Genomic DNA, 27,938 nt, shown 5'->3' with positions numbered 1-27,938 from the left:
AGTCATACAAATAGAGAATTTATTTTACATTAAAAACATATTATGTTTCGAAGATATATTCCATAATATTAAATGTTTTTAGCTTGAATTGTAGATAATAGATTATTAAAATAATGTTTGGTGTGAGATTTTTACTATCCGTATTATATGTTTAACATATTTGAATATTGATTCTCGCGTTAATATGCATTTTTGTTTGATCTTTATGTTTGTCTGTATTTAGTTTTAATTATATATAATATTTTTTTTTCAAAAGTATAAGATTATTGAAAGATGAGATCTCGACTTTTTTAAAATGTAATGATGATACTATAGAAATTATCTTTTGTAGAAAGGAAAAAAAATTCTCAATTATGGCTAATGTAAAAATCTTGATTTCTTTCTTTTCATGTGTTTTCTATATATATATATATATATATATATATATATATATATATATATATATATATTTCACTTTGTAACAAATTTGTTTCATGTAATATAAAAATGATCTCTTTTAAATGTATACTTATTTTGGACATAATCTTATTAAATAAAAAACTCAGTTATTAAATGTATACGTTTTCTTTTATGGATTTATTTTAGTTCATCACCTTAGAATAAATGTTTGACTGTTTAAATGAAAAAAAATAGCAATGAACTGAAATTAATTTCATAAAGTAAATTATTTGGAGAAAAGTTAAACCAAATTATTATTTGAATTTAATTTTTAAAAAATTGATTACTTATTTAAAACTACTCGAATTATGATTTTAAAAAATTAATAATATATTTTCAAACAACGTGTTTATTAATGATAGTTTAAACAAGTTTCAATTTAAACTGTTATAAAATATTTGAAAACAGTTTAATTTTGTTCCGTTAACTCTAATCATAATATAATTTAATTCATCTGTTCAACAAAATAGCTGTGCCATTCTAGAGTTCATTCAAAGTTTTCATTCAATTTAATTGTATTATTTTCTATTTTCAATATTTTTGTCAGTACTTAAAATGTCAAACTTTTTGAAAGAAAATATAATGCACATAACAATTCAACCCTCCAGCTATGTTCACAATATTGGTAGCTAGCAATAATAATTATTATTGTTATTACTATTATTCTCGTCACAAAGTTATTATTATTATCATTACATATTATTATTCTAAATTATATTTCTAAACTAAAAGAAAAAATAGATTTATTTAAGTTACATTTTCATGTACATTTCAATCTGAAATTTACATTATACAAAAATTTAGATAAAATATCTTGTTTTAAAATCTCAACTAATTCAACCACCTGTTTAATATCCTAACATTTTGAAAACGGTGGAAAGTGAACGGGGTTATTTGAAATGTTTTTTTTTTATGGAGCAACGGACTAGTAGTAGATGTGGCGTTAAAAGTTAAACAGAGTGAAGAACTTTCGGCAACGGTTAGATAGTGATTGGTGAACGCATAAGACTGCAAAACCAACGGAACAGTAAGGGTAAAAATGTAAACACACAAAGGAAACGATGATGACTGGGACCGTAACGTTTATAAATGCGCACTAGATTGAAAGAGAAGGGTTGAGAGCGACCCGCTGCAATCACGCAGAGACATAAATGCAACCCAAAGTGGAACTCGAATAATTCAAAATCCAAAACAAACGTAGAAAAGGCCAAGACTAATGAACAACAACGCCAAACTCTTATTATATTTTAATTTACCTTGATACTAATACAAATCCAAATCCAACTTGGAAATTAATAAAAATAAAAATAAAAAATAAAAAGCTATCCACTAATGTAGATACAGTGTTCGTTCCATCTAGTTCCAGAAGAAGCCTGAACTAACAGACAAAATAAAACCATATTCAGATTGTTTCCTACGCGTCTTAAATTTTATCTTCCGGAAACGGCATTTCGCGCATCTTGCTGTTATTCTTCTTCTTATTTAATAGATTTAATATTTAATATTACTATACTTTCTATTATTATTATTATTATTATTATTTTGGGGACTGGCCTCAGTGATCCCTAGAGAGAGGAATCAGAAATGCAGAACAACCTCTGTCTGATTCACTCTTTCGGATCTTGTTTCTTCTTAATTGGTATTATTATTTATTTAGTTTAAACGAAATTCAGTTCTCTGTAGCTATGAGTTGTTTTTCGTGCTTTGTTTCTCGCCGGAAAGATGTGAGGAGGGTTGAAATTGACAATGGCACTCGATCTGCTACAGCTGCATCCTCAGGTTCGTTACCACACTCTTTTTTTTTTTTTTTAGTTTAATTTGTTAAATTGTTTGTTTAATTTCAATTGCAGAGGGTGAAAGGAAGAGAGAATCCTCAGAGGCAAAGGGGAAGAGTGTGAGTAGTGGTAAAGGAAGTACTGCAGCGGCTAGTTTTGGTTTTCGCGAACTAGCTGCGGCGACGAGGGGTTTCAAGGAAGTGAACTTAATTGGGGAAGGTGGTTTTGGAAGGGTTTACAAGGGTCGACTTTCAACGGGCGAGGCAAGTTTTATTTTTGCTATTTTTGTTATTTTCTTCAGTTTTTTTTTTTTTTGAATGTTAGTTTCTGATTGTTGGTTTTGGGCATTTGGATATTTCGGTTGTTGTTTCGTGATAATGTTTTTTTTTTAATTAATTTTTTTTTTTGCGCAGCTTGTTGCCGTGAAACAATTGAGTCATGATGGTCGACAAGGTTTTCAGGAATTTGTGACGGAGGTACTTATGTTGAGCCTGCTGCACCATTCTAATCTTGTGAAGTTAATCGGCTACTGCACGGATGGAGATCAGAGGCTTTTGGTTTATGAGTACATGCCCATGGGTTCACTGGAAGATCATCTTTTTGGTAAACTTATTATTGCTTATTTTTGGTAACTACGATTAGTGTACTTTCACCATTTTGAAGTTGCTTTCTTGTATCATGTATGTAACCTACATTACAACTTTGACTGCGTGAAGTGATACAAACTTAATGTGTGTTTGGATGCGCGGTTTCCACCTTTGCACTCATGTCTTTCTGAAGCATAACAAAGCTGTTTCCACGGCTTTTTAAGACCAAACCTGCTGTTAAATTTCCCGGATAACTTCTTCAGTTTCTGGTCTTCCCCTGTATTTGTTAGTCAACAGTCTATGCAACTATGCAAATGCACATCTTGTTCTTACTGAGATAAGGGTTTTTCATTAGCATTATGAGATGATTTTTAACCTTATGTGTGTATCATTTGTTTTATGTTGATATTTTATTGCTATTAACTCCATGCGTAGTATTTCTGGCTTTTGTCCTCTTCCTTCTTCTCCAAAAGATTCTCCGTTACTCAATATAAATTGACTATGAAACAGACTGGAGCTGGTTTAAGGAGAGTCGTACCAATTAAATTGGTCCACTATGGAGGAAAAATTGCATTCTTTGCTTTCTAGTCATTGACTATATCACGACAGAGTCCCTGACTCACTTGTATTTATGCAAATATATGAATGATCTTAGGCCTTGTGAAGAAAAGGTTTTTGCTCCCTCCAAAGAAGGGTGTTAGTTGTTTTCTTGTTCTGGGATTTAACTATTTTAGTGTAGGGGCTACAAGCAGCTTCTGGAGAGTGTCATTAAATAGCTGCTATATGGCATTGTGGAATTCTTCATAACTTTGATAACAACTCCGTCCACTACGGGTGTTGTGGTTGTGGCAAGTGTCCTATATCCTCTTGTCATCTCTGGAGTCACCAATCAATTGATCCTATGTTGGCAAACACACTGCTACTGCAGCAAATAGGAAATAGCACTATCGAATTTGACTTCTAATTGATGCAAAAGGGTGTAACGTTTCAGGTTTGAAGAAGTGCAATGCAGCTACTATTTCACTGCAAATGACAGAGGTCGTGTGCTTTAGTGTCTGTGATTTTGAAGCAGCACTGGAAACCAAACTTTACCCCGTTTTTGGGGTTTTAATATTTTTTTTTTGGGTCTTTACGGCACCCCTTTTTGCTTTATTAGGTTGACTCTTCTCCCATTTGAACAAATAGGCAAAAGCAAGTCTTTGATTCGTATTGGATTTGAATGTTGCTGACAATGATAATGGATTTATTGATTATGACCATGTCTTCAATATTGTCTATTTTTAGTATTTATGTGTATGATAAAATTATACACATTATTTTTTAGACTTTGCAATAGTGATCATCTTACATCCTGGTATCCTGCTTTAGAATTTTTTGGAGTTGGCCGTTATGTGCTGCTATGCAGGGTTGGCTACTTAAAATTTTGAACTTTAGTTAATATTATGACAATGCTATGCATTTAATTTTTGTTTGCACAAACTTACTTTTTATATTTCAACTGCTATTTGCCCTGTAGCAGATTATTGGTTTTCTGCAATCTGCAATTTTTTCAGCAGAGGTAGTTTTGTGCTTGAATTATTCTGTGTCCTAAAAGAGATCACGGTTATTTTTGTGTTGGCCAAGATGTGGTAAATTTAAGATAATAGATATCTTGGCTTAAATGTGAGTTATGAGAAGACCAGTTTAGTTTTGATTAGGTTGCATTGTTATGAAGTCCTCTTGAAATATATCCCTGAATTAGTTTCTCCTTTATGTGATGTTTACCTCCTACTTGTGATGATTAAATATACTATTACTATTCAGGTCATAACTTTATCCCCCTCCTTTCAGATCCGACCCAAGACAAAGAACCCCTAAGTTGGAGTTCTCGAATGAAGATTGCTGTTGGAGCTGCTCGTGGCCTCGAGTATCTCCATTGTAAAGCAGATCCACCTGTTATTTACAGAGACTTGAAATCTGCTAACATCTTGTTAGATAATGAATTCAACCCAAAACTATCAGATTTTGGGCTTGCTAAACTTGGACCTGTTGGAGACAATACCCATGTTTCAACCAGAGTGATGGGAACATATGGCTACTGTGCGCCTGAGTATGCCATGAGTGGCAAATTAACTCTTAAATCTGATATCTACAGCTTTGGTGTGGTTTTGTTGGAGTTGATCACTGGACGTAGAGCAATAGATGCCACTAGAAAGCCAGGAGAGCAGAACTTGGTTTCGTGGGTAAGTGTTTAATTTGGTACAGTTTCTTTAAAAAGAGATTCCCCTTTAAGTTAAGTGTGTTAGTTTGTCTTAGCTTTGCATGTAAGTGGTTCCTTTTAAGATTTTAATATTTTCTCTACGTACTGAGAATCCTCACATCATTTTATATGGAAAAGTGTGCAAAAACTAGTAAGTAGATCATGTCTCATTGTGAAAGCTATAACATGTGATCATAAGATGTTTCTCCATTAACTCTAATAAATCATTGGGATTAACTGACATGTCAAATGTTTTTTTTTTTTTTTTGTGGATGACTTTGTTGAAATGAACCTTCTTCACATATAGGATTACTTCTTATACTTGGTATTCTTTTGTCCAGTCTCGTCCATATTTTAGTGACCGGAGAAAGTTTGTGCATATGGTTGACCCTCTTTTACAAGGCAACTTCCCCTTGCGCTGTTTGCATCAGGCAATTGCTATAACTGCTATGTGTCTCCAGGAGCAACCAAAATTCCGTCCACTTATTGGTGATATTGTTGTTGCACTGGAATACCTAGCTTCTCAGAGTATTACTGAAGTGCATAGATATGGTGGGCGCAGCTCACCACAACAACCATCATCTGAAATCGACAGAAATTAATATTCACAGGTATCTGATTCTAGCCCGCGTACAGATTTTCTTAACGGTTTGGTCAGCATAAACTACCAACTTGGCTATTTTAATGTCGTGTTATTATTACTTCAATGAACTTATTGACATTAGCAGTAGTGAAGATACACTTCGTGATAATAGCAGTAGTAAACATGTGGATCCATTTAATTACAATGCGTATGATTTTGTTGTTGTTTAGGCTTAAACTTCCTCGAGTCACCTCTGACATGCATCTTGTCTTTTCAACCAAATGAGAAACGGTGGAGGTGGAGAGTGTTTTTACTTGTTGCTTTCGGTGTTTGGTCTTAGCGAGATTGGCTGGAGGTGGAGGTATATTGGCTGGAGGAAGGGTATTTATTTATTTATTTATTATATATTTTAGTTGAGAAAGGGGATATTAATGCTTCCAAATGCGTTCTTCTTTATTCTTTGGTCTTGTTTTAAGGATAGATTAGCGAGAGGATGGATGCACTTTGTGTACATATGTTGGTCTTTTTTTCCCCCTCTATAGTCTTGTATTGGTCTTTAGAGTATTCTTCGACTATGATCCTTCATTCTGTCTGTTGTGAAAGAATTGCTCTGTGAAAGAACAGCGAGTTTCCTTCTCCAGTTTTATTTCTAAAAGTGCAGCTTTTATAATTAAGATATTATAATTGAGTAAGCATTCAATGATTAAATTAAGATATACAGATATGTTAAGATGTTTCATTTTTATGTTTGCTAATCTATTAATTTGTTTGATGTATATTACATTGTTTTTTTACTTTAGGCTTTCTTTCTTCTATATTTTAAGTGTGTTTTCTTTGTCTAGTAGTGGTAAGGATTTGTTATTGACGTTTTAATGTTATGTTTTCATCTTCAATCATTAATATTTTGCCATTGTTTAATTTCTGTGTTGATTAATTGATTAGTTAGTTTGATTTAAAAGTAACATTAATTTTGGAGAAAAAAGATACTTCTTTTCTATCATATATTGAGATATTTTGAGATTTGTCTTTTTTTATTGTTTGGCAATTTACGAATGTTTTCTATTAAGTTTTCGATGTTACGTTTTTTATCATTATTAATTAATTGTCGAAGTTTTGGTTTTTTATGTTAACTATTTTATTTATTTAATGCATATTTATATAAATAATTTTAATTCTTTTAGAAGGTATATACTTCAAATTTTATATATATATATATATATATATATATATATATATATATATATATATATATATATATACTCTTGACCCACTAATGAGCTTGACTGATTTGCCTCGAGTCCTCCTTTAATCACTAAAGTCTTCTTGATTTTGTATTTTCAAAATTTTAAAACAATTCAGGATATTAAATGGATCGAATTTAAAATTTAGAAATATAGATGTAGATTTAAACATATCTATTGAAATAGGTTTAAAATAATATAAATTTTAAATTTTTTCTCTAAAGGTAAAATGAATGCGACTTACAATAAAGGTATACTTTTTTTTCTTCTTCTGCTGCGGCTTGGTGTTCATACTTTAAAGATATTTTGGTTTTAGCATCAACATTATTTGACTTTATTGTGGGTTATATTTCAAAGGCAAAATGAAGAAAAATTGTGTTGTATGGTACGTATATGTATTACGTCCAAGGAATGCAGCAAGAGATGTCACGTGGGCGATTCCAAGCGTTCACACACACACACATTCAATCATCACGCCTACATGCATATCATTCTAAATTCAATTCAATTGATTTATTCTAAACAATTATAAAAATACAAATTATATATGTACGTATATTAAAAAAGTGTATTTCTAGATCTAAAATAATTTTATGGAACTTATGTCTAAGAACTAGAAAGAGGGAACATTTGAGACCTGGTCTACGAATATGGTTTGACACATTATCTTCCCATGCCAATAATAAAAGTATACACTATTAAATTAATTGAATATAAGATAAAGTCTCAGTTTTTTTAATCTTAATTAAGCTGAATCATTTTCCATCTATCAAATATATATATGTAATATGCTACTGTAGTATAGTGATGGTGACATAGTCAAAACAAATTAAGACTATATAAGCCTTTCACTTTCAGGATTTACTTCTTTTTTTCTCTTTTGTTACGTTTCCCACATGTGAGATACATCCGATAAGAGTTGGATAAAATATAAAACTAATGATAGTTTTTGTTTGAGTAAATTATACATTTGATTCATTATTGTTTTACTTTTTTTTCTTTTAATTATTTTTCATACGTTGAAACTACTCAATTTTAATATATATATATATATATATATATATATATATATATATTTATTTATTTTATTTTCATATTCTAATTATTACATTTATCGATGCATTTTAAATGAATATATTAGATCGTAAAATTAATGGTGTTAAAATGAGGTAACTGAGGACACATCACATATTGAGTTAAAAATAAATGAATTTAATTTAACTTACTTTTTAATCACTTAAACATTCTATAACCCTGTTTTACCTAATTTGAGTTGGTGGATATGTTCTTTGAATTTATTTTATATTACTATAATACGATTAAAATTAATTGATTATACTTTTTCTGTTTAGTAAAATAAAAATACTTCCATATCTCATTCACATTAATTAAAAATAAAATTATAATACATAAATAAATTAATAAATAATTATAATAAGTAATTTATAAAAAACAAAAAATAATAATTAAAAAGTATTGTTAATAAATCGAGAGTCAATTTACCTTAAGTCATTCTTGAATTCGTTTAATTCATGAATTAAATATTTAAAAATTTAAAATTGTTTCAATCCAACCTAATCCAAACATGTAAAAAGTTAAATTTTCTCACAAATTTTAACATATTTTACAATCCATATAAAATGATAAAACAATGGTACTCAAGGATAACATCATCTTAGTAATATGAATAATACACTAAGCAATTAGGCAATACAAATAAAAATAAATGTTTTTTTATAAAAACTACCAATTTTTTTTTTTATAAAAACTACCAAGATGAATGAATATATGAATTTATAATCAAATAATAATATAAAAAACTTATATTATCACTTACTATTTAACATGTAGAATCATTATGTATTATGTATTTGATTTTCAAAATAAATTAAAGGATAATAAATTCATGTTAAGCGAGAAATAACTAATTATCGATTTTGCATTGGAGAATTGATTCAACAAATCCTATTAATTTTTGGATAACGATACACAAACATCCATTTCTCCTTCACCACCCTCCCTACACCAATAAAATAACACTTTCATTTTAAAATATAAAATAATTAAAAATAGATTAAAAAAAAGGTTCAAGTGTTAATTTTTTATTAGGTATCAAAAAGGGTAAAAAAAAAAAGAAGAGATGTGTATGTAAATTTTTTTCTAGATTGTTTTTCCCACCCGTGCATGCATTTACAATGAATTTGCAGAAAATGGAGTTCAAACTTGGCCCAACCCCTTTTCACTTTAGTCTCCAAAGTGAATGATTTTGTGCAATGTCCCCAACATCCAACATTCATTGCACATGCTTTCTTTCTTACATCAATTTTCCTCCTTCGACCTATTCTTAGCATCAAAACAAAACTGCCCAATGCATGCATTGCTCACATTGTTTCTTCATCTTAATGCAACCATGACGCAATCACACGACTTTCAGATTATAATTCTCCTCCCATGTATGAAATTGAAAATTTTCTCACTTTCTTTTGTGCGCCCCACAACCATACACGTTTACCACACACATTACTCACGAGTCGATATGAAATATAAAGAACATATTACAAATAAAGAAAAAATTGTTTATCACTATTTGACGATCATTTAAAAATTTGTGTAAGAATAAAATAGTCTTAATAAAAGTTAATTTTTTATATTTCAAAAAGAAAGAAAAAATAAATAGTTATGAGGAATGATGTCAAATGATAGTAAAAAAAAATGATGTCAAAATACTAGTGTCCTACAAATAAAAGCATTTCATAGAAGTTAAAATATTACACATATTTTTAAAAAAATTTGCATCGCAATGTGAAAACGAGAAGACCGTTTTGTTTTTAGTGGAAAGTTCTTACGTTTCTTTTTCAAAGAGGCCAAACCTCAATAAAATTAATATATGTTCTGAACTATTTTCATACTATAATATACATGGACTACTTTATAGGAAAAAAAACTATTTTGTATATTAATTAAACTCATACTTATTTCAGCATTTTTTTTTGGTACATTATTACGTGTGTGTGTAAAAAAAAATAGCCAAGTCAAGTCTTGACTACATAGTTTAAGAGGTCAAGGATCTAATCCTTCTCGCTGTTGAGAGATTCAACGAGCCATTACTATAGTTGGTTACTATATTATATAACAACGCAATTTCAAAATCAAAATTTGCACAGGGACAACAATACCAAGTCTTCAACATACCTGGTATTTCTCTTTTATTTTCCTTAATAAATGTTTAGATGAACAAGTCAAACTTGAAAGATGTGTTAAGGTGTGTTTCAAAAAACAAGAATGTTTTCTACCTAGTTGTGCATGTATGTGTAGGTCATGTAGGTTAAATATTGTAGAACTTCAGGTGTTTGTGAAAATGTCCATGTTGGATGAAGAGGAGGAAGCAGAAAAAATAGCTATAGAAATTATGAATTGTTTGTAGAGTTTGTCTCAACGGAGTTTCTTTTGAGCGTCGCTGCATTAGACATCGTCGTGTGAAATGTTAACGCCAAGGCTGACTTTGATGGCGTTGCCCACTTGAACTGCAAACTGTTCTTATTGGAGGAGCAGTCGCAGATGCTGTTTACCGTGAGGTTTAATTTGGAAAATAGTCTCAAAATCCTTCATTTCACAGACATGAATTTCTCTGCCAGTTTGCAACAACGATTTCAGGATACACGTGGAAACAAACAAGCCTTAACTGCGAAGTCAAGGGTGGGACTAGGGAATCATTTCATTATTCAGTAACCATAAACTATTATTTACAAGCACAAAATCAAGACTAGGGAGACACAAAGAAAAAGTCAAGAACCACACTATTCTCCTTCCTTTCAATTCCCCAATTAAATTTCTCTGCCTTAGCCCTTTCTTTTCAACTTCTCCTCACTTTCGTGGAAACCCTCACCCTTACTATATCATAACTCCGCAACTTTGTCAACTTCATCTTTCGATCACATAGACTTGTTCCGTTGCTCACCACTTTCTGTCACTCATGGGAAGCTGTTTTGGAAAGACAGATGATGGTAACAAAACTGATCAGTACAGAATTCGCACCATCCATAAAACTCCCCCAGGTACTTGTACATATGATCATGATCCAATATACACAATTGTGCTTGTTTGTGTGTGTATCCCTCTCATAAAACAAACCCTTTCATTATTTTTCCTTGCAAGCTATGTATATATAGTTTCTGTTTTCACCCTTTTATGTTTTCTTAGTATCATGTATGTCAAACATAGGATTGTTTGTGTGAACCCACATTGGAAATGAAGGCATTAAGTGATTAAATGCAGGGAGACCAGAGAAGAAAGAAACGGTGGAAGGAAGAAAGGAAGAGGATTTGAGGATACTTATAAATTACACGTTGGATGATTTGAAAAGTGCGACAAGAAACTTCAGACCAGACACGGTCCTAGGTGAAGGTGGTTTTGGACGTGTTTTCAAAGGGTGGATTGATAAGAACACTTTCAAACCTTCGAGAGTTGGAGTTGGAATCCCCGTTGCGGTGAAGAAATCTAACCCCGATAGCCTTCAGGGTCTGCAAGAGTGGAAGGTATGTTCCCTTCTGATTCCTCAAGATTCTTGTCACAGTGATTTGATTCGGTTACCTTCAATTGTGCTTTTGTGTTTGTGGGTGCGCGCCAAAAGCATAAAGTCTTTGCTTTTCATGATTGGGTCGACAAGTGATAATTTATGTCTTTTTTAACTTGTTTCATGTGCCATTACATGAATATGCATCTATATTGAATTCTGAGTTGAGCGTATAAAACCAATACATAACCCACCTCAAACTTGATTATTTAATTTTGGTGACTTCAATCGTGTCTCCACTTTGTTCCAAAACTTCGTATTGGACAAAATTTGCCGATTAACTTGCCTCTCTCAATCATTAGTGTTAATTTGTCACCGTTGTGTGTATGGATAGAGATGATCGAAGAGATTTGAGTAGTTGGCGTGAGATTGAATATTACATTTTTGTTATTGTATATAAAAAAACTCGTAGACAACCATGTAGAGAAAAATTAAGAGACAATCTTGGGAGCAACTTTCATGTGAACAAAATCTCATACCAAAAGGGTTGAGTCCAAAAAAAGTTATGCTTTCGTGATGAGTTTAATTAAATTTGAATTCCCGTTAAAATAAGTGTTTGTATTTAATGTTAGATTGTGTTTTAAATAAAGTTGTATGTAAAAGAGAGTATGACTAAAACAGAAAATTCCCAGGCATAGTTAATAACATAAGATATCTTAAAAAAATAATAAAGCTTATCCTGAAGTGGTTTGGATTTTAGCTAAATCTATTTAGTGACTTTGGTTCCAACCAAGTAGTCTGCCATTGCAAGAATTGGTCCATATGTAAGAACTTGGACTAACAATCTGAATGTATATATTCAAGTGTCGATGTCAAGAATTATGGGCCATATAGGGTCAAGTCTACTTTTGTAGGGCTGCACTATTTTACTCACACATGCTGATCAGTGTTTAATATTTCAGAAAGCATTAATGTTCAAATATTTCTAAAAGTGTAGCACTATAATTCATAACTAATCTCCACTGTACTTCATATTTAGTAAAAAACAATCTATTATCAATTATGTTGTGAGTATTGTAAAAACACTGACAAGACCTTATATATTGATAATATTAATTTGGATGCAGAGTGAAGTCCAATTTTTGGGGAAGCTCTCTCATCCAAACCTAGTTAAACTAATTGGCTACTGCTGGGAGGATAATCAATTCCTTCTGGTGTACGAATACATGCAAAAGGGAAGCCTTGAAAGCCACCTGTTCAGAAGTAAGAAATAACATTTTGTGACATAGAAACATTAAAATACAAGGATATTCGTCTGTGAAAATTACCAATGATGTTGTTGTTGCAATGTTGCACTTGCAGGAGGTCCAGAACCACTTTCATGGGATATAAGACTGAAGATAGCCATAGGAGCTGCCAGAGGCCTAGCTTTCTTGCACACATCAGAGAAATCTGTCATATATAGAGACTTCAAATCCTCAAACATTTTGCTAGATGGGGTATGTATCTATGTATACACATGTATATGTATATCTATGTATGTGCACTCTCCTAATTCCCTCTCTTCTCATTCAATCAATAATCACACCCTTTTCCCTCTTTTTGTCACATCAAATTACTATTAACATTGATTACTTTTTCTTTTTCCTCGTCTACACCAAAGTGTGGTGAGGGGTGAGAAAATTTATTATCCATCATCATTGACTTAACCTGGTCGCGTTGTTGTGTTGCGACTGTTCATTCATTAGGATTTCAATGCGAAGCTATCAGATTTTGGGCTGGCAAAGCTTGGCCCCGTCAATGGTAAATCCCACGTAACCACGCGGGTCATGGGCACCTATGGTTACGCTGCACCTGAATACATGGCCACAGGTACCCTCTTCAAATAAAAATTACATCTCAAAAAATGATGATTTGTTGATGAGAGAAAAGTGTAATATAAAAAAATTGCAGGGCACCTGTATGTTAAAAGCGACGTGTACGGATTCGGCGTTGTTCTGCTAGAAATGCTAACGGGCAGAGCAGCTCTGGACACAACCCTACCCACAGATATGCAGAATTTGGTGCAGTTCAGTTTGTCATCTCTGAATGACAAAAAGAGACTGCAAAAGATAATGGACCCAAACATGGACGACCAATATTCACCAAGGGCTGCGTTTCACATAGCCCAAGTTATCCTCAAATGTTTAGAATCTGACCACAGAAAACGACCCTCCATGGTGGAGGTTTTGGCAAACTTAGAAAAAGCACAAACTATAAAGTACAAACCCAAAGGGAACAGAGCCTCTGCAATTCGTCAAACATCAGACCTGCATCACCCGAATTACCCACGTTCTTCACCGCCACCGTTTCACTACAACAACAACGATTAGGTTACACCCCAAATCACCCACTCATTCTCCTTCACACCACCACACACTCTTTCTACCCCTATCTTTTCTAAGCACTTGTATTCATAATTTACCTCTTGTATCTCTACAATTTTACATTTCATTACATCATTCTAAAAACCATTCCTTTTAATCCATTTTAGTTCTTGCGAATTTAGACTGTGTGCGCTAAAACAAATTAAAAGTGTAAAGATTAAAAACAGTATTCTTTTAAAATATAGAATCTAAAGAGTAATTAATCATCATATATTATTATAAATTCAGATATTTCTTATTGATGATACACACCTCTTAGCTTCCGCTTTCGGTCATAAATGTTTTCACTGATAGAGTTTCACTCTCATAATTACTTTGATAATCAAATCCAGAGCTTATTTTTAACAAACTCGTGTTGTATACCCACAAAACACGGATTATTTACTGATTCAGAACAATTTAACACCGAAATTATCAAAAGTTTTAAGAAAATTACAATTTTAAGTAAATCATGTTAATATTTCAATATGAATTGAATAGTAAAAAGTCATACCAATATAAAATAGACTTCAACCTAATTATGATAGAGTTGTGTATGATAAAGTTGGGTAATATCAGTTTGACTTTTTCGTATTTGAAATCGTGCAACTCTACAGGGTATAACTTGACAAAAACCGAAGCGTAAAGACAAGAAGTGATTAAATTCGGTATAAAATTACTGACTCTAAAGTATAATAATACGAAGAAAATAAAATTGTTTGATTTAATAACATGGAAACTTCCGGTGGGTCATTAACTTTTAAGTTATTTCAATTAAGTTATTTCAATTGAATCTTACTTTTTAAAAATTTATTTTAATTTGATCTTTTTTATTAGGATATTATTGACGACGTTAACCGTATATAACGTGTTAGCACCTGATTTTTTTATTTTTTTTTTAATTTCTTTCTAATTTTTTAAAAAGAATTGCTTGAAAAAACAGTTAACACGTGGAATAGATAATATGGTCAATGATGTGCTAACAGAAAATGACTAAATTGGAATAAATTTTCAAAAATAAATTAAAAAAAAAAACTATGATTAAATCACATTTTAGTTTTTGTTTGCACTACTTATCCAGTCTGATGAAATTTTAAACAAAATTGATCACATACTAATGGCACGTGTTTGTTAAATTAAGCTGTTTTTATCATATTGCTCAAAAATAATTACCCAAATTTGGTTTAACATTTTCATGAATTGCTGGAACTTTTTTAAGAAAATCGAGACTTACTCTTAGTCGTGTTTCATGAAATGAAAGTACAAAATCCTTAACTAAAAAGTAGTGCAACTTATTCAACGTCAATTAAAAAATGACGAAAACTGTTTAAATTTGTTTAAAATACACCAATATAATACATAAAACGATTGTGGTTATTTTAATTTAATAAATAATAAATTCACCCTTCTTAATCTATGTTTAAAATCAAATCATATAAGTTATTTGATTGTTTTTATAGGTATAGTATTTTTATAATAATAAACATTTTTATTTTCAATAGAAAATCAAATTTTTTAACTTTTCTTACCTATAGCTCTTCATTCAATGAAACTACATTTATTTTTATTTATTTCTCAACTTTTCTTTTCTATCTTTTCCAACTTTTTTCCGTCTTTTAATACAAAACAATATTTTTTTTCTACACCTTCATTATTACTAACTGCACCATTATACTAAAAAAAGAAAAACACTAAAATACTCTCTTATTGCACCCCGCCATCCACCACCAGTACCCCTCTTCTTCATTGCACTTCCGTTCTACACCTTATTTTGAACGGAAAAAGAAGAGAGAAAAAGCTTATTCTAAAAAATAATTCATTTCAAAAACTATTTAGAAATTTTGTCCATGAAAGCTCATTCCAAATTGCATTACAAGTGTAGTAAAAAATTTGTCGGGAAATTTTGTTCCATAAATTTCAAAAACCTTGTTCGAGAAAACTTAAGAAACAGCTAATCCATAAGTCGCAATCACGAAGGATAAAATAATCACTTTAGAAATTGTAAGGGTATTATGGGGGTGCAGAAAGAAAAGGCTGGAAAACTGATAATATTATCTTAATATCAGGCCCAAAGAAAACTACCAGAAGGCTCAAACAAAGGTTCAAAATATAGCATTCCATGTATCAGTATTAAAAAATTTCATATTATATAAAATTTTTCTTGTAAACTTTTAAAATAGTTTGTAAGAAAATATATTTTTCTATTATTTTTTCTAAGAATTTTAATTGACAGGTAATTCTTTCATAGATAATTATTTCCTATAAAATTTATTATAAAAAGTGTTTTATATAAAATATTTTACAAAATAATTGGATAACAATTTCCAGCAAATTTTTTTCCATAACAAAATTGATAAATATTTCCTAAAATTAATAAAATAAAATTGACAGAAAATATAAAATTTTTTAGGAATTTATGTTTTAAAGTGTACACAAATTATAAGTTTGTTGTCCGGTTCGAATCCGTTTAACCTGTAGATTAAGTGAGTCAAGTTGAGTTATAGGAATTTATGTTTTAAAGTGCACACAAATTATAAGTTTGTTGTCCGGTTCGAATCCGTTTAACCCGTAGATTAAGTGAGTCGAGTTGAGTTAACCGAGTAATATCTTTTCACCTGTTCTTCCTTTCGTGATTTTGCGAAAGTGTAGTTTCCACCGTCATCATCTGTTACATCATTCACCAAACTAATAACACTTTGCTCCATTTTTGTTGGAAAATATGTTATTCCAATGAAAACTGGTTCGTTGAAAATGTCACTTTCTTGGTTCGCTTGGGTTGTTTTCCATGTCAGTGTTCCATTATACATAAGAAGGTTCTTCTCTGTGTGTGAACTTCAAATTTCTCAACATAATAATGTTCATTGTCAGCTTTCACAGAATCGTATTCACATTGCTTCATCCTCCTTTCTTTCGATAGTTGGTTGGTGAACTTTCCGTGTTCATATTACTGCAAACTTTCCAATTCAACCAAAACAAAAACTTCCAAAGACGTTATTTGAATTCCATCGATTGATTGTGTTTTTATTTTTTTAGGAAAAAAATAATTTTTTCTATGAATGAATGATCATATTGATATATATTCCTATCATAGTCTCACGTCGTTTGAAAATTGATGTTGAAGGAGGTTTAAATATATTTTTTCCTTTATCATTTTATTGACATATTTATAATAAAGAAGCTGAATATTTTTTTTATTTTATAAACAACTTTAATGTATCCTATTTTACTAAAATTTATTTCGTGATCAAGTTTGTTATTGTTAATTATCTGATTAATCATTAATGTTGATTAATTAAAGATAATATTACTTAAGAGAGAATTCTAAATGATATTGACATTTGTGATTAGGACTATCTCAATTTCATACGGATGATATAGCCTAAATGAAAATAATATTGTTTCTAAAAATCATTAAAGTTTAACTGATTAAGAGAGTATATTTTATATAGAATTTATTTTTTATTTATATATTTAAAAGTAATTTCTTTTAATTTGTTTATATACTTTTTTAATTCCGGTTAACATCCTTATATCCTTATATAGATGAATTATGAATTGTTTACACCACCTATAAAACTTATTCAAATTATGTCTTCAATCATTTGCGGGAAATGAAAATTCAATCGACTCGATCATATAAACGTGTTATTGTCTTAATGATTAAGTTTACAAAATTTCCACATGATTTAAATTTGACAAATATTGTATTTAAGAATTAATATATAAATATTATAAAATATCACATAGTACATTAACATTTAATATTGTGATAAATTTTAAATAATTCTAAAATTGTATGAAATTCGACATTTGAATTAATCAAATCTATATGCAAAATAAATTAAACCCGACATGTGAAGATAAAGGTATCATCCATATTTATAGATTTCATAAAATAAACACACACACTCATTTCCATTATTGTCTACTAGCGAACAGAAAGGCACTATAGTACCTGTTTATCTGCATTTTTTTAATTTTTATAAAATTAATAATATTTATTTTTAAAATATGTATAATACATTTTAAAATAATTATTAAATAAAATAACTGTTTAAAAAATTATTAAAATAATGGTCAAAATAATTTTTAAAAAGAAAATAGTTAAAAAAAATAATTATAAAATAATTAATTTTAAAAATAATAATTAAGAGTAAAATTGGAAAATGAAAAGTAGACACAAAAAGAGAAATTCCTTTTATATATTGTTATAGATGATGTACAATGAGAAAAATAGTTTAAGTTTAAAAATGAAATGTTTCTCAAAAAATAAAATATTCTTACAAAGTTAAAAAAATAATTATTTATATTTCACTGCAATCCCTTCATCTTTTCCAAAACAATTTTTATTTCATTATTTTGATAAACTATTAAATAGTCTATTATAAAAAATTGTTTTAAACTTATTTTCAGCTTCGGCATTTAAAAAAAAAGTCAAGCAAATATAAAAAAAAAAAATTAGTGATTTTGAAGAGAAAAAGAACCAAACAAACAATATTCAATTTGTATAACAGTATTTGTGTTATTGATATTTTATAATATTTATCGATAAAACATATGATTTATAAAAACAATAATAATTTTGTGATTATAATAATTTATAATTTTTTATGTTAAAAATATTTAATATATATGATTTTAATTTTAATTCACACAATAAAAATTTTATATTTATTATGTTTTCAATAATTTTATTTTACATCTTTTAATATATGAATATTATGTATCATATACAATTATTTTTAAAATAAATATATAAGCATATATATATATATAGGATACGTGTCATATTTAGTATATATATATATATATATATATATATATATATATATATATATATATATATATATATATATTAGAACAACTCAAACATGAGTAAGAAAAACAACTTTAAAAATAATCTATATTTAATTTACCTACTAGCAGTTAGAATTTGGTAAAAGAAATTATAAACTACTTCAAAAGCTTACTTAAAAATTTTTTTAAAAATTATTTATGTGGAAAAACTTTTAAAAAATCATTTAAAAAAATAATGAAATGATTAGAAATATTATTTACGTGTCATCGTAAAACCATTTCTTTTAAACCTGATTCTTACACCCAATCTAATTTTTCATTTATGCATCTTTTACAAATCTCCTTGTCAACTTACTTTTTTGTCATTCAATTTTTCCTTCCAAACGTGAAGAGACTAGGGAAGCAAAAGGATAGTTAAATTAAATAACGAATATTTTTTGAGAAAAAAAAAAAACAGAAATAACTTACTTTATTTTAAAACATGACCTATTTAGATAGTTTGTTTAATGAATTAAATATGTTTGGAGTACTGAATTTAGATTCAAAATTGAAATTCGTCTTCATAACAAATTTTTATACTTTTACTCTAAAAAATAAATATGTATAGTTTTATTATTCTAATTATATTAATTTTTTTAAGTATCAAATCAAGTTTTAAACTATCATTTGAATTATTTACATTATTTTAACATAACATATAAAATATTGGTATAAAATATTATTTAACACCTAACAAGTCAAAGATAGTTAAATCTGGATTAAAAAAACCGTATTGATTTATTATTAAAATTTATAAAAAAGACATATTTCAACTACTATAATAATATTTAATCCTCAAAATATATGCATATGATTAAACAATTGGATGAAGTAAGTAATGTTAAGATGTTGAAAAAGATATGTGAGTGAGAGCATATTGAAATGAAGTGTGTGATGTTGCTACTAAAGCAAGGTACAAATCTAACTGGCATTTCGACCTCTTTTTGAGGAGTTTCAGCGCAGAATCTGCTTTTGTGAAGCAGCGTGTGGCGATTTGCATGATCAAGGCGTGTAGTTTTTGTTTGAGTTGAGAGAATAAGAACCAATTATGACGGCTAATGGGTCCTCCAAACCCAAATCACCCCATTATCACTGCCCGCGCAATGCCAAATCATACACTTATTGCCTTTGGGCCCACCTTCACACTCACCATCATTATTCCCACTCACTTACCCCCCCCAACTGTTAACTACACCACCAATCAATCATTCAACTCTCTCCTCCTTCTTTTACCACACCTTTCAATATTTTACAATCTCATCATCATCTTCTTCTTTCTTCTATCTTCTTCTATCCACCCATTCCCTTTCACCAACCCAATTCCCTTTCATTTCCCACATTTAATACAGGATAACTGTAATAAATACATTTTACATCAAATAGCAAACTAATATACTCTATTATATTCCGATCGATACATGTGCAAACAAAAAACAAAGTTGATAAGAGGTAAGTAAAGTTATAAGAGTTATCTTATTTTTTAATTTATAACTAATATCAGACTTAGACTTATTTTTGAATTCTGAACAAAGTTTAGGTTTAATTTAATCCTATAAAATTAGTTTATAAGATGAAGTTTGCGTCCATTATTTATACACACCAAATTAACAATATCTTTAGTGTGATAGGATAGGCTCTAACTTGACTCTGATACTATCATAGAAGTGGACTTTAAGCCTAATTCAATCCCACAAAATTGATTTGTAAGATGAGATTTGCACCTCACCTATATACTGTGAAATTGTCTTATTTTTAATGGATATGAAACTTTCAATAAAAAAATATAATGTTCTTAAGGGTCGAAATTAATGATTAAATAGTCGAAGGTCCACGAGAATACGAGAAGCGTCGGATCTAAGGCAGTTTGAAATTATAAGGTTTTGGATGCATGGGGTTGAGACAGAAGAAAATGAAGGTGTGATTGCAAAAGCGGAAAGAAAGGAAGAAGTGTGAGCACGCTGATTAGGTAGCTCAAGTAAAATATTCTCATCATGTGCTTCTCCTTTCACAAAATCTTTTTTTTTTTGGAGGGAAATTTAAGTAACGGTTAGTTCATCTTTACACATTACTTCATTGCCTCTCTTCAATAAGGAAAATAAAAGTTCATTCATCATCATCATCATCCATGCCTTTCTCACCTATAATATAATATACAACCGATTGACCCTATCAATGCTAAAAAAAAAAAACATACATCAATACAAAAGTAAAAGTCAATCACAAATGATGATGTTCATAGCCTCAACCATACGAATCAATGATGATGCTACACTATGATTTCATTAAACTTCCCTTTCTCTAAACTCTAATTCTTCTTTTGGCTGCTTACACTATCTATAATTCTTTTGATCTATTTATAACCGTTGAGGTAATATATCAAAATTTCGTTACATGTTTTTGGTTCATAAAAAATCGTGTATCTAATCTATAATTGAATAATTAATCTATTTGTTTAATGTTGATTAACAGTAATACATGCGTGTGCATATATTATATAAAATATTCCTAATTTTCAGTGAATTTTGAAATTAGTTCATTTGAAAACTTTAAACCAATTTAGTCTTTCATCTTTCGAAATATTTTAATTTTTTTAATTAAATTTTGTTAAGTTTATTTGATGTTTCGTACGCATTTCAAGATTGTATTTGAATTGTTTATATTGTTTGACACATTTTTGTTTTAATGTTAAGATAAATACTATTATGAAATGTGTTTGAAATATTAAATAAACTTAACAAATGCACTATAATTAGAGTGTAAATGTATATCCGTATATAATTTAATTATTTATGTCATTTACGATTGATCCAACACACTATCATATTTAATTATGCAAATTAATAATTGATGTGTTAAAGTCTACGTTTCTTGCGTGGAGTACTGGGCTAATCAGTTTCAAAATAATTTTTGTTAATGCTGTATGCAACTTAATCATACACACAATTTGTATGATTTCAGAATCAACCCTCTCAGAGTAAAATTGTTATTGTTAAATAGAAAGAAGAATACGTCTGTAAAAGAAAGAAAAAACAATACGTACACGCAGAAAAACTTACTTGTTTCTGATCACTTTTACGTTTTAAATTTAGTTAGTATAACCTCACCAGTAAGTTTTGAGTTCGTTAAATGAAAAGAAGCACATAAGTTGAAAAAGGTTAATTAACTTTTCTTGGATGATTGATCATTGGCTAAATTGATTAATATGAATCTATAACCTACATAAACCTATACAATGGTTAGCTAGGTAAATTTTAACATAATTACTAAAATACAATGGTAAACCTATATATTTTTATTTTATCATTTATGTATAATTTTAGCCCGTTATGTTACCTATTGTTTTCAAATTTGAACTTTTAAATTTACCTATTAGACAAATGTTAATATGTTTTAAAGTAATTATATCTTATTGAGGTTATTTAAAGATTTCATAACGTGAATTCTTATTTTAAAAAAATTACTATATTTAACCGGAGTGACAATATGGGTTTGGTTCGGTGGACCGGCTTATAGACCTGCTAAAAAAATACAGGATGGACCAAGACATTGAATTTGCGAGTCCGCAAAAATTCACAGCTCGTGCAGCCAGCGGATCATCCACTGACCCGCAAAAAAAAATTGCACTTATGTATATAAGTTGTCTTCCTTATGGACTAGTGTATGGACATTCCAAATTATTATATAACTGGAAAAAACAAGTATCATGTATTTTTAAATGTGCTAAAATTTGAATAATACATCGTGTATGTCAAAATAGAAATATAAATATGATGAAAATGTTAATTTATTAATTTATCATCTATCCTCCCAAAGTCTTTGCTTAATCTTGTGAACTTGTTAAAGTTTCCCAATTTGTTGAATATTGAAAACTTTGTCATCATAATAATTTAAAAAAATAAAAAATAAATAAGAAGACAGGTCCGCGGAACCCGCACTTATGTGGAACAAACTAGAATTTTCAGGTCGCATTGAAAATGCGGGACGGACCAAATGCAGATCGGACTTAAACGAACTGAACTAACTCGCATTGTCATCCCTAGTATTTAATGATGGACTGTATCTTAATGATATTATTTAAAAAATAAAAAATAAACTTATAGAATCAGAAAACATTCACCGGTATATGCAGATAAAATAAGTACAATTATTCTATTTAAAATATTTAATTTTGATTTTCTCAATTTTCATATAGTTTTTGTTAATATACCACTTTAAAATAAAATAAAAGAGTTCTCTCTCACTTCTAAAAAAACACATGTTGTGTGCAATTTACTAATGCACTGTAAAAGGGAAATTTTAAAACCTTTGTCTTATGCGATTAATACAGGGAAAATTGTTTTTGTGCTATTTGGTAACGTTTTAGTGTTGGGCACCAGTTCAAGACGAGTCTTTTTCATTCACCTACCACACTTCACAAGTTCCAACAATCAACAACATTGATTATACAACACACCAATCCTTTCTATTTAATTCTACTAATGCTAATTAATTATACCATATCAATTAATTAGAGTACTTTTAATTGGATGTTACATTTCAACCCTATGCTTCATTATGAGAGTCCTCCAAACTTATATTAAAGCATATCAATTTATTTTTCCTCCAATCGATGACATTGATATATACAACGTTGTACACTTCTTTCTAACACAAATTTTAAATACACTATATTCAGAATCAAATAAATAATAATAATAATAATAATAATTAATTTCATTCTAATAAAATTAAGTGAGTAAATTTGTGGGATATTGTAACATTAGTCTCTTTACTAAAAGGAATCCTTAAGTATAAATCGACATTCACCAAACCATGTATGGCTAAAGTAATGAATAGAATTGACATATATTGACATATTGAAATTATAGTAAAAATTTAGTTGACATCTCAATAATTCAACTAATTTTTTAATTTTATAAATTAATGCAATAAAGCTATCACTTTAAATATTAATATAATTATCAGCTATTTAAATGTTATGTGATACTATTTATAATTTTATTAATGTTTTATTTATCAATATATATATATATATATATATATATATATTGCATTTTGTGATGTGTATTTTTCTTTCATTTTCTCATAAATGTTGCTAACATTATATTTATCGACACACAATCTTACACATAAATAGGTTGTTATGCATTTCCTCGTATTAAATGCTTTTAGTTCAAATTTAATAGCTATAAATGCACACATGATAATATCGATTTTTCATGTTTAAAAAAAGTGAAAGAATTTATAAACTTACTTTATATACTTTTAACTAATTTAACTGATACAATATTATTTTTTTTAATTTAATCTATAACAGCAACTTTAAAATTTAAATATTATTTTGAATTGATCTTAAAAGTAAACAAAAAAAAATTGAGTAAACATATCAAATCAGAAATAGTCTCTGTCTTACTTGGATTTTGTAGACGTCTTTAAATATATATATATATATATATATATATATATATATATATATATATATATATATATATATATATATATATATATATATATATATATATTAACATCACATCCAATAATCAACCCTTAAAGATAATGGGATTCTGAGTATTTGTCTTTATGTCCATGTAATTCAAAATAACACTTTTGTTTTCACACTTAAATTTCTCACAAACTAAAATTCTATCAGATTTGATATTAAAACTGTACAAATAATTATTAATATTTAACTATTTTGTAATAAATCTCAAATAAATATATTAATGTACGTTCAATATATATAACACAAATCAAATAAAAACAAAATTATTGAAATAAATACAAAATATTAATTAATTACCCCTAAAAACAATAAAATAATTATCATTTCATCTATAATTTAATTAAGACGATGTAATATCATGAATTATGAATTAAAGTATTTTCAATAAGGAAAAATACTAATCAATATCCTAAAAAGACCGATTTAGATATAACTAATAAACATAAAGTTTATAAAAATTAAATAAATTATGATCAATAAATATTAATATATTTTAATTTGTTTAGAGGATAAAAATATATAAAAATATTATATAAATGTAATTAATAATTTTTTTATTTGTATAAAATATGTTATATAATATTTAAGCAATAAAATAATTTTAACAAAATAATTTTAACGTAACATATTTAAATAAAATTACATTAAAAATATGAATATTATAACAATATTTTAGTTTAAAAAATATAATATAATAAGATTCAAATTAAATTTAGAACTCTATACAGTAATTGAAAATGACGCAAAAATAATTAAATAATTTTATTTTATAAATTAATTTTATATTTAATAATATAAAAATTTCTCATTACAGGTCATCATTATTTCACATTTTTTATTTTTTTTTAATTTATTTTACTTTTAGAGGTTATTTTGATTATCTCACTAGTAAAAGTATATTTGGAAAAATATTTCTATAACATTTATTTTTATTAAATCTAAAATGTCATGATTTTACTACATACTTACAAATAAAATAAAAAGATAAACTGAGGATGAATAAAAAAGTTAACTATAAAATTTCACTTATCAATATTAATAGCAGAGAAACATTACATCCAATGACGTTAAGTTTTACTATATTTAATTATTTTAAATATATAATTATTGAAGTTAGAATTGAATTAATATCACAATTAAACATATTTTTTTATAAAATTCAATATTTATTAATTATTTTAAACTAGTGACCCTAAAACATTGGTTTACATGACCCTTTAATAGTTTTAATATGTGCAAAATTATTACTTAATTTTTACTTTTTATAATTAAGTTTTAGAGTCAAATATGTAGTTTGTTTTCTATAATTTAGTTCCTATAGTTTTAAATTATTTAAGATATTTACTTATATAGACTAAAATAATTTAACATCTATTATTTTGAACAATTCAAAATATTTGTTTTTAGGGACTAAATCATAACTTTTAAAGTTTTTCTTTATAGACTAAAATAATTTAGTTCATACACCTTCAAACATTTTATTTATTTATTTATTTTAAATTGAAAAGGTCTAATTCCTTTATGGAAAATCTCCTCATAATCATTTATGTATTCAATTTATCAATAAAATTAAAACTCAACACAAATGCACACCAAAGAAGACTAACCATATGCTGTACGAACAAAATATTACATCAATTGATCATAGCCTAAAGCAACCAACATAAAAACATTTTCCTCGATTATAATAATATTTCAATTTTGGACAACAAACATAGAAAAAAGGTGACAATTTTTTTTTTCACATGTGACAAAAATCCAATATTAGAATTTCAAATTCCAAAGTTTTAATGAAATTATTCGTGCCACATTATTTTTAAACAATGCATATTCAAATTTTGGCAAGTTTGGCTCTAATGGGAAGTTTTTATAAGCTACTCTAATTTTTATTTTTTTATCATGAAAATTACAAGATTTTAGAAATTCTCGTTGTCTATTTGAATGAAACAAATGTCCTGGTGAAACATTTGATCAAAACCATAACCTAGCATCGGTTGTATTCAAGATGACGAAGAATTTTTTTTCCATATTTTATAGATCAAGAAATTTCGTTTTCTGAACAAAATATTTCTTTTAAACAAATGGAGAATTTTTAATAATTTTTTATAACCTTTGATGCTACATATTTATTATTATTTGTTTATTTTAAGATGTTTAATCTAAACTTGTATAAACAGTTACATTACATATTCTAAAAAAAAGGAAAAAAATTCATTTTAAAGTTGAAATTATTCATTGAAAAGGACACATGTCTTCATATATTTGAATGTCACCCCTCATAAGTCCTTGATTTAATTATTAATAGCTTTTTTCATTATTTTTAAATTACAATATTTATATCAAATATTTATATCAAGAAGGTAACTCATACCGTTGGATCGATAATAAGTCAAATAATAAGTCAAGCAAACAAAATTACATATGCTATGTTTTTTTATAAGTCAAACAAACATAACATTACATCGATAAAAAGACACCGATTAATGACACATATGGGGATTATTTCCTGATTTGCATTTCCATTTTCTAATATAATAGCAATAACCAACAAAAAATTTAGTGAGACAGTAAAATGTTGCAAAAATGTTTAACATAGTCATACTTGTAAATTAATAATCAACGTTTAATCTTATGCAAAAATCATGTTAACTTTTTCAAGCACTACTTATTTTAATTACTAAGATCCTTTTACATATCGCGGTTTATATACTTGATCGTTATAGGGAAAAGTGACAGGGTTTCTTCCACATATAAGTTATTTTCGTGTAAAAATATTAAATAACTTTTATTTCTGATTTTAATCTTTGTAAAAAAACTGTTACATACAACTGTTATTTATTAGTGCTAATAAATACTAACACTCTTACATTTATTAAAAAATGCTAGCGGTTTCTTATATATAAATTTATTAAGGTATTGAGAGTATGAACGGGAAAACTCACCATATATTTTATATATTTATTATAATAAATAAAAGTAAATTGACTCTATTTGATATTAATAACAAAATATTTACTTATTTTTAAAATATTATTATAAAAGATAGTAACTAAAAATTAATATATATATATATATATTTATAATAAAAATTTATTAAAAAAATAATAAAAGTACTAATAAAGTATGGTTATTAATAAATTATCATTAACACGGTTCAAACTAGTTTAATCCATACGTTATGTAAGTTAAATTTAATTCAATTCACATTTTAAAAAAAATAAAAAAAAAAATTGAATTTTATTTTACCAATTCAAACCTGAGCTCTATATAGTTGTTTTATTATTATATATTATATTTAATATATAGCAATAATATATATTACAATAAATAGTATGTACACACATTTATATTTAGAAGGTGTAAACATATTTTCATTATTATTTAATTACAATATTTACAATATATAATACATTTGTATATTTAAAATGAATATCATATAAAAATAATTATGATGGATTAATTACCAATATGTATTAAATTCAATACTCAACAATGACATTAAATAACTTATCTAAAATGGACAGAATGAGTATCAAATATTTTATGCATTATACATGCATTACAACCACAAATGATAAAACAAATTTAAAAATAAACAAAAAACATCATAAATTCCTAATAGATACATGCATGTATGAAATTTAGATACAATACTTAAGTAATATTTTAAATAACAGAAATATATGATAAATTCAATCTTTTTAACAGACCCATTTAAATCTATGAAAACATAGATAGACGCATTTAAAATTGACGTGATGATATACTTACACTTTATTTTTTATTCTATTATACTTACTTAACACTAATAAAATTTT

General features: G+C 27.8%; 2 protein-coding genes across 2 annotated transcripts; both read left to right on the top strand.

Moving 5' to 3' along the window:
- The first annotated feature begins 1,835 nt into the window (after positions 1-1,835).
- On the top strand, positions 1,836-6,300 carry LOC114164087 (probable serine/threonine-protein kinase PBL21). Its single transcript, XM_028048596.1, has 6 exons — positions 1,836-2,217; positions 2,289-2,476; positions 2,627-2,816; positions 4,631-5,022; positions 5,381-5,650; positions 5,853-6,300. Exons 1-5 carry the CDS (start codon positions 2,124-2,126, stop codon positions 5,639-5,641), a joined length of 1,125 nt encoding a protein of 374 aa, XP_027904397.1. The 5' UTR covers positions 1,836-2,123; the 3' UTR covers positions 5,642-5,650; positions 5,853-6,300.
- Positions 6,301-10,456: 4,156 nt separating this feature from the next.
- On the top strand, positions 10,457-13,903 carry LOC114196128 (probable serine/threonine-protein kinase PIX13). Its single transcript, XM_028086660.1, has 6 exons — positions 10,457-10,918; positions 11,139-11,398; positions 12,504-12,639; positions 12,739-12,875; positions 13,125-13,248; positions 13,330-13,903. Exons 1-6 carry the CDS (start codon positions 10,837-10,839, stop codon positions 13,746-13,748), a joined length of 1,158 nt encoding a protein of 385 aa, XP_027942461.1. The 5' UTR covers positions 10,457-10,836; the 3' UTR covers positions 13,749-13,903.
- Positions 13,904-27,938: the final 14,035 nt, after the last annotated feature.

This window comes from Vigna unguiculata, chromosome 9 (assembly GCF_004118075.2).
Source record: "Vigna unguiculata cultivar IT97K-499-35 chromosome 9, ASM411807v1, whole genome shotgun sequence".
NCBI lineage: Eukaryota > Viridiplantae > Streptophyta > Magnoliopsida > Fabales > Fabaceae > Vigna > Vigna unguiculata.
Note: the sequence above shows the minus strand (reverse complement) of the source record. Positions and strands in the feature narration are given on the sequence as shown.